Raw genomic sequence first — 8252 nt, forward strand, 5'->3', positions numbered from 1 at the left:
ATAAGATGATAGTGAGGATGGAGTAATGAACATTCTATTTTCATTTTTTCTTTACTAGAAAATATTACATTGTGCAATCAAATCTCCAGACAACATTACACAACGGCCACAACCCACCATTACACAGCGGCCGAAATCCACAACCCATTGAAACTTGGCAAGAACACATCGACCGACTTACCAAAGAATTACATATGAGAACACAAATTACTGGCAGATAGACATGAACTCTCCCCATTCCCGTGATTCGAGCCACAAGTCTGGATGTGAACACTCAGGAGTCTGCAACGCCTCAGATCTTCTCCCACAGGCTCCTTCTTTGTAACTGTACCGGGACAATAACATGACAGTTAACACGGACGGAGCTTACTATGAATCCTTTCCACCAGGGGCGCGGTTAAAAAATGAAAATGAACATATATAAGAGTTCGGATTACAATACAAGATATGGTGCCACCATTAGCGCAGCGAACAGAGTGCCTGCCTTAACGAGGTACTCTCTTCCGACTTAGTATTTCCTGTTCTTTTAGTCTATGCTGGAATCTTGCAAGGCGGGCTTGAAGGCTAACCAGACCGGCTGCCTTACGGGAAAGAACAAAGCTCAACTGGGTCACGTAGTTGTCTATGAGGCTGCCCGGTTGGTCCACTTCTGCCAACAGTTTCATTTCCTGGCAACCAAACACGGATGAGCACCATGTGAAAAGATGAAAGTAATAGTCATTAAAAATTCATATACATACAAAATCAAACAATACTTATAACAGAGAGTTTGGATATTATGTACTACTGACAATAGCAAATTAAAATTTCATTAAAAGGAAAAGACGAAATTTTCACTTACTTCGCGAACAATTTCCATTGTATCCTCAATTTCTTTTCTATGGGCAGCAATTAGGGCCTCTTCTTCCTAGAACAGTCCAAAGAGATCAAAAGATTAGCTAAAGGTGCAGGAGACTTGAAAAAGAACTACCCAATTAAACGACACGCCACAAGTACCAACCACGAGAATAGCATTGATATTCCCATCAGGAAGTTCAGGCTCAGATTGTCTGGACCCAGCATTGCTTGCGTTATAGGTTCCTGTACTTTGCTGCTTAGAGCTTGTAGTGGAAAGATCCGAACCACCTTTTTTCACCCAGTTACCCAACCTTTCTGATTTTTCATCCTTGGTTACTTTCCTACGAGGTGGTGATGCCTTTTGTACTTTCTCTTCTGTATCAAACGAGTTTTGGGAATAACAGGGCATCTTCTGACTGTAATTATCACCGTAAGAATTATTCATTTCAAATCTCTCCCTGTCCATTGAACCAGAAGCCATCCGACTTTCTTCCCGTACATTGATGGGATTACTTGATGACGACTTTGCAGGCTGCTTGTCAAACTCTGGAGTAGGAGGGATATATGAGACACTTTCTTTCTCCACGGCTCTTCTACCTGTATCAGCTACTTTAACTTCTTGATATTGCTCACGGACATTCTCAACCTCAGCAGAAACCAGTGTAGAGGATGCTGATGAAACATCCTTATTAGCTGGTGGTAATGAATTTACGGCTTGATCCTTTCTAGCATTGCCACCCTTTGAAAGACTTTTCACCCTGTTCGTTTAAAATTAATCTTTTAATTTGAAACATAAGTGTAATCTTTAAGCACTAGCAAAGTAATTAGGGTTAATTAAGTTGAAAATAGAATTAGGCATACCGATCTGCATATCTCAAAGTATTAAGTGTATGCTCGCATGATCCTGCATTTGGAGAAATGCAAGATATCATAACAGTCCTCGAATTTCCAACAAAGGAGTCACGGAGCACTTCCGTGAGTTTGCTTCCACGGAAAGGTATATGGATCTGGTCATTGTCCAGGGCACGAATGCACTCCTTTAGTGCCAAAAGGCTCTTGTTAATTTCTGCTCCTTCAATTCTGCAATAACCCGTTTTAATTCAAGAAAATGCAGTTGTCAGTAAATCATGATGCCAGTATAAGACTTGCATTACAATGAATGCGAAAAATAATGGATTTCTATAGCCTAAGAAGCATTATCCTGATGGAAGAGGTACAGCCCAAAACAAGATAAAGTGGAAGATTACCTTGTTTGTCGGTCATTATCAGTGGTGTCCGCACCTCTTTCACTCCCAGCAAGATCAATAAAAGAGATCTTTCCCACAACCTTCCCACTTCTAGATTCATTTACATCAATGTTTCGCCTGGAATCTTTTACCTCACTGTGCTTTTTAACTACAAGTTGTAAAATAGCATGAGACCTAGAAGACTCCTCATTAGCACCAGTCGACCCAGTACTTCTAGCAGCATTCCCCCTCTCAATAAATTCTTTAACAATTTGTACATCTGAAACTTCAAATTCTTGAAGTCCAACAATGCAAACCTGTTGTCGTCCATCTTCTCTCATGCATAGTTTCCTATTACAAAGAAATGAAGTCATTCATGTCATAACGTAGTTATATAATTACACCACCAAGAACCAAAATTCACATCTACAATAAACATGTATTATATTATGTATATCTAAAAGGCATGCAAAGAAATGTGTTGCATATAATAGAAGAAGATGCTCAATGCATGTCAAACCCAGAATTGCACATAATCATCCATAGAATCTGACTTGCACCCAGTCTTACACTCATCTAGACAATTATAGTGCACTAACAAAGCCTATTCCCCAAGGTATCTACAAGCCTATACCTCCTCTAAAGAGGAGATCTCGAGTTCAAATGTAGTAGCAATTTAAACTTAAAAATTAAAATGAAACAAATGAAACAGTGAACTTAAAGATGTTCATAACATTAAAATAAAAGAACCAATGAAGCAAAGAGATATACTTCCTATCACTGAGAAGATCAAAGAGCTTTCCGCCATAAATCTCAAAATAGCTAAGCCACAATTTGAATCTCTGGTTACGGTAAACTGGCTGATGTAACAATCTGACGAGGTCTTCTGCAGCTCTGATAGGTAACGGTTGCATTGTGAATGTCTTACCACTACCTATAATTCAAATCTCATTAGTACTTTAATAATGCAGACATTTAGCTTTGTTGAAAAGGATCACATAGCAACAAGTAAAACCACTAATATAATGTCTCAGATCTAAACTCCAGTTTCCTTACTCCTTTTTCTTTTATTGTTCCTTTACAAAACAAAATGAGTAGAGCTAATAAGCATGAACGCCTGAATTTTGTCCAAAGGTGTGAAAGTATATAAAGCTAAAGGAAGGAGGACCAACTTAGCACTCAAACTCAGTCTAGGAAGGAATTTAATATGCTTTTAGAATTATAATTATTTAAGTACATATCACAAGGTCAGTATAATTAATAACTCTACCAATGAAAAGACACTGCATTTTGATGACTGTCTAATACACATATGGACAAAGAATAAAGTATAAACAAGTATAAACTGATAATCACGTATTGTACTAAAGGGAAGACCATATGAACCACCTACCTGTTTGACCATATGCAAAACACGTAGCCTTTGTTCGCTCAAAAATTATGGGAATAATTGGTTCTACAGTAGCCCGATATACCTAGTCCAGAAAGAATATAAAATCATCAAACTTTTTCTATCCAACTGAGAAACACTCATAGAGGAAACAAGCACACAAGGACCATGCCCAAACATTAAAGGAATATTAGGTCAACGTATGCAGTCTACATAAAAAATTTCAGTCTACCGAAAAACAGTTACCTCATCATTTGAAACTTGCTCGTTCAGTACAGCATCAAAACAAAATTCATGCTTCTCCACGTATGCAGTCAAGTCCACCTATCATATGAGAACAAAAAGTAAAACCCAAAGAAAATATGTGAGGAAAGAGACTTCAATCCCAAAACAAAATTCAGCTAAAAGTTAAGTAGCATCTGGTGCCTCGTGAATGATGAGAACAAACCTTTAGTTTGGGTTCATGGACTGTCAAATAAGCATTGTCATACACGGTTACAATATCCTCCTCCTTCCGTGAAAGCTCCTTCTTGTTCAAAGGTCTTTTGCGTACCTAATATAACCATTAGAACACAAATCTTTCAAAATTTCCATGAAAAGTAATACACATGTCATCCATCATATGCCTCCAAATCACACAACACGAGAAGATGCCAAAACGATATATGAAACAAAGCATTCACACATTATAAGGAACCAAGTCATCAAAAATTTGATATAACCACACGTCCAACAATGCACAAGCACAACACTCAGCTGCCAATCGAACCACATACCACAACTTTAATCTTAGCCACATTATTTTCCTTTGTGCTCTCCTTTTCACTCTGGGAAAATGGAATTGATGGATCTGGATCAGGTAGCACTCTTTGCTGCCTATTACTTGTCAAATTCAACTCATCCTCAAATGCTTTACCACCAGGCATAAATGGTGATGGCTCAAAGGGTTCAGAGATGACATGCTGCACATGTTAACAATACCGCACTTTATTAACAAAGAAAGGAACGGAAATGGTCATGGCTCAAAGGGTTCAGAGATGACATGCTGCACATGTAAACGATACCGCACTTTATTAACAAAGAAAGAAACAGAACAAGAAACAACAGAAATATAGTCCCTTTCTTCCTATGGCCCTATAGCTGTAATCTTTGAGCACAACATTTCCAACGTAAGTTAGATTTAACTCCTCACGCTTCCTAGTTTCCAACAAAGGTACAAACTGCTTTTCTGCAGCTATAAAATATCTCAAATCTAAAACACAAACTAAAAACCGATAGGTAAAGGAAACAAAAATGGGACCATGCGAACCATAGAATCAAATATTGGCCATCTGCAGCATAGACGTTAGACTCAAATGACATATTTGGGTCAAAATATAAAACTTTTCTCCAATGCCTCAAAACCCAAATATAGGGTTTTTGCCAAATCCAAACACAAATTTAGGTTTCAATTCATATAACACAAATTCATACGGTGGGGTAGAAATATAACATAAAATGAAAAAAATTCCTTGTCGAATCCAAAATTTAGACTCAAACCCCAAATCTGAGTTTTAGCATTTGGGTATCCCATCAACTTTTACAAGTAATGAATTTTGAGGGATTCCATCAACCCACCCAGAATTGTCAATAAAAGCTTTTAGCTCATAAAAATTGGGCCATAAGTTCAGACCAAAATAATGGTGTTACAACTTGATATTCCAAAGCGTGCAACCAGTCAGAATTCCAGCAGATATCACTAAATTATAACATGGCGCGTCATAAGGAAACTTCAAACAACATCACTCAGTGTCACAGATTAGTTATCTATATCATCCTTGGACAACATTCGGGGTGGGGAGGGGGGGTGGGAGGCATGACAGCTAATAATGTACTGTTTTTTTTTTCTTTTGTTAAAAATTTTACAGAACCAATTTATGTAGAACTTTCATGCTAAGTTAAAGGCACAATATTCACAAATTATTTAATAAACTATACCTCGGACAGAAGCTCTGTATCATCCATAGCATGAAGATCCAACAAACCAGCTCCGAAATCACCCCTGAACTCTGGAGAATATAAACCATCTAATGCAGCCCCTCCCGAAGAATGGGCAGTCGGCGTGTACGGCTCAGAACCAGACTCCCCATTGAAATTAAGATTTCGCATTAATTTGAAAAGCCTCTGTTTCTCTTCGGCAGATTGAGCTCCATAACCCTAAGGCAATATCAAACATTTATACGTCAGTCGTCATGAAATTCTACAGGTAAAGATAGCGCAATCTTTTTGGCAATGGCTACAAATACAAGTTAACAATACCTGCATGAGGAGATTGGGGAGAAGACGATTGTCAATGCCCGTGGCAGCTGGTGAGGCCAGATGCTGCAACCCAGCGGACTGGAGCCACCGGGCCATGACCGCGTCACCAGCATCGCCTGCCGGGCCTGCATTGTGCAGAGGCCCCGCGGCAGCGCCAGTGACATGGTCGTACAGAGCGGTTGCCGCCGCGGCATTGCTCTGCTGCATCTGGCCACCCACGTGGCGCTGCGACCGTCTTTGAGGAGCCAATTTTCAAGATCTATATACCAACAACTGCTCCACAAAGAACACACCACACAAATGCGTTTATATAAACACGTAAAATGGAAAAAGCACAAGAATTTCAACCGATTTAAAGCACGGTGATCTGCATGGAACTATAAATATACTCACGGGGTGGAGAAAACTCGAATTCGAAGCGGGACATGAAAGTAAAACCAAAGGAAATGCGATTTCGAACCCTCAGAATCTGCAATTCGATCCAATCCGACCGCAGAAATTCCACACTGAGCAATGCAGAAAATCAATTAATTTCTCACATTCGCAATCAGACGAACCGAACCGGATAAAATCAACGCAACCAGGATCTGCGGCTTCTCAATTGATCATAAGAATTGAAATTGCGATCAGATCCGCGAGCTAAATGGGAGAAAGCAAAACCCTAATTTTAATTGCAAAGAGGGTGGGAGGATTTGTTAGAATTTGGTTTCGGAGCAATGGGGTTGATGATGGTGAGGAGCTCCACGGAAGAGAGAGAAAGTTTTGTACGCCTTGCTTGGATTATAAAATAATTTTTCTAACGACAACAGGAGAGAGAAAGTTGGACTGTGAGAGAGAGAGAGAGAGAGAGAGAGAGAGAGGAGAACGATGTCGTTAATTCTCATTTTTGGTGGATTATAATTTTCCAAATGATTTTTATCACGTTGGATCTGAAAATTAAATTTTACCTCCAAATTAACTTGGTACTTAAAATAGAAAATTAATTAATTAGTTCTCCAAAAATGAGTTTGCAAATCAATTTGATATATCCAATTATGTTGCCACCTAGATTAATAATCATATAAAACGATTTAAAAATAAAAACGAAACACTAAAAGAAAAAGAAAAAATCATGACTCATCCAACCTACGGTCTAATTATGTTCATCTTCACTAGTAACTGAAAGGTCTTAGATTCGATTCTCACTAAAGGAAAATTCAAATGAAATCATTATGGCAAGCTCAGTGTGAAACTTAACCCACACCCCCACCCATGTATACAACATCGTATGTATTTTAAAAATAAAAAAAAAAATTGTGTTCCTCTTCGCTAGACCATCTATTTTTTTAAGCTAGTTTATACATATATTTTCTCACTATCTTTAGCATAAAAAAATAAATTGTTATCAAAAATTGTTTTTTTTTTTTTTGGCAAAATAAAAATTTGTTTATATCCAAAATTCCAAATCATGTGCGTATTTTCTTCTGCGCAGAGTTGAAGTGGAAAAGAAAGACTCTGCGGAAAAAGGAAAGATTTTGCGGCCAACAATATCACGGGCTTTGTATGAATTTAAAAAATAATAATTTAAAACATTATGTGTGTGGTCCCCTGTCTTTTTCTTATTTGGCGAAGCGAATGTAATTCAATTTCATTTTTGTACTAAATCTAACTCAATATGTAATTATGTATAGCTAGCCAGAATTTTTTATTTAAAATTTAGAGATGTACTATCCACACATTTCTTTTTACTTTCTACACACATTCTTAATTTGCAGCCATCGTATCGACTGAATTAAAGAAAATCAAATAACAAAAATTAATAAATAATGTGTGAAAAATAAAAAGAAGTGTGTGAATAGAATATCCTATTTTTTATTGTCCATAACTACCCCCGAAGGGTAGCTTTAGCCATTTGGTGGTGACACGTAACTTGCATGATTAATTATGGGTTTCTACAATCATTCGTACACACGTAGTGACAAAGAGGATGATGACAGCAAATATTATACATAAAAACGAACGCTGTACTTTTCTTGGTGGACTTTTTTGAGATAAACATTAAATATAATTACGAAAAGACCTTGCTTTTCTATGCGTGTTCAATCTGAATATGAATTCAACATAAAATTAGTGAGTCACTTTTCCACGCGAATCTAAGCATGCACCATCTCTTCTTTTCTCTTTCTTGTATTTAGTAGGGATTGTTTTCTCACTCTATTAGGAGAGCTTTTGTGATTAGAGGCAGATTGTCTGCGTTGGAGATAAGAAGGAAAGGGTACCCAAATAGGATGGCAGACAATCTATCTCTTTGTGATTATGATTGTAGATGCTCTCTGACTTTGTTGATGATGGTTTTTTGTAGCGGTTGTGGTTTGTGCACTTGGCAGAAAATTATGAAGAAGAAGTTCGATATTTTGAGGTGACTCGTATATGGCTTCTTTGACAACGATGCATCAGACGGTGTTATGATCTTTTTCCTTGTGGTGCATTTACGTTAATTCTCCAACTTGTAAAGTTTAGTT

At 37.7% G+C, this 8252-nt stretch overlaps 1 protein-coding gene across 2 annotated transcripts; it reads right to left on the reverse strand.

Annotated features, from left to right (window-relative positions):
- Positions 1 to 18: 18 nt before the first annotated feature.
- LOC137730514 (kinesin-like protein KIN-13A) lies at positions 19 to 6620 on the reverse strand. Of its 2 annotated transcripts, none has more exons than XM_068469504.2 (14): positions 6145 to 6620; positions 5752 to 6024; positions 5431 to 5649; positions 4230 to 4415; positions 3902 to 4006; positions 3700 to 3777; positions 3453 to 3538; positions 2835 to 2993; positions 2085 to 2414; positions 1699 to 1917; positions 1001 to 1595; positions 842 to 907; positions 443 to 668; positions 19 to 325 (listed from the first exon to the last, which is right to left on the reverse strand). In XM_068469504.2, exons 2-13 carry the CDS (start codon positions 5956 to 5958, stop codon positions 486 to 488), a joined length of 2433 nt encoding a protein of 810 aa, XP_068325605.2. In that variant the 5' UTR covers positions 5959 to 6024; positions 6145 to 6620; the 3' UTR covers positions 19 to 325; positions 443 to 485. The 2 variants fall into 2 exon arrangements, with proteins under 2 accessions (XP_068325605.2, XP_068325606.2); XM_068469505.2 differs by having other exon boundaries at positions 4230 to 4498; positions 6145 to 6254.
- Between the last annotated feature and the right edge of the window lie 1632 nt (positions 6621 to 8252).

Source organism: Pyrus communis, chromosome 16 (assembly GCF_041283825.1).
Source record: "Pyrus communis isolate YQ-2024b chromosome 16, ASM4128382v1, whole genome shotgun sequence".
Classification (NCBI taxonomy): Eukaryota; Viridiplantae; Streptophyta; class Magnoliopsida; order Rosales; family Rosaceae; genus Pyrus; species Pyrus communis.

Coding starts and splice junctions, on each gene's coding strand:
- LOC137730514 (XM_068469504.2), bottom strand. CDS start 5,958: ATGCAGCAGAGCAATGCCGCGGCGGCAACCGCTCTGTACGACCATGTC. Junction 4,007..4,229: donor TGGCTAAGATTAAAGTTGTG/GTATGTGGTTCG, acceptor TGGTTATATTAG/GTACGCAAAAGACCTTTGAA. Junction 2,415..2,834: donor GATCTTCTCAGTGATAGGAA/GTATATCTCTTT, acceptor TCTTTGTAATAG/GAAACTATGCATGAGAGAAG.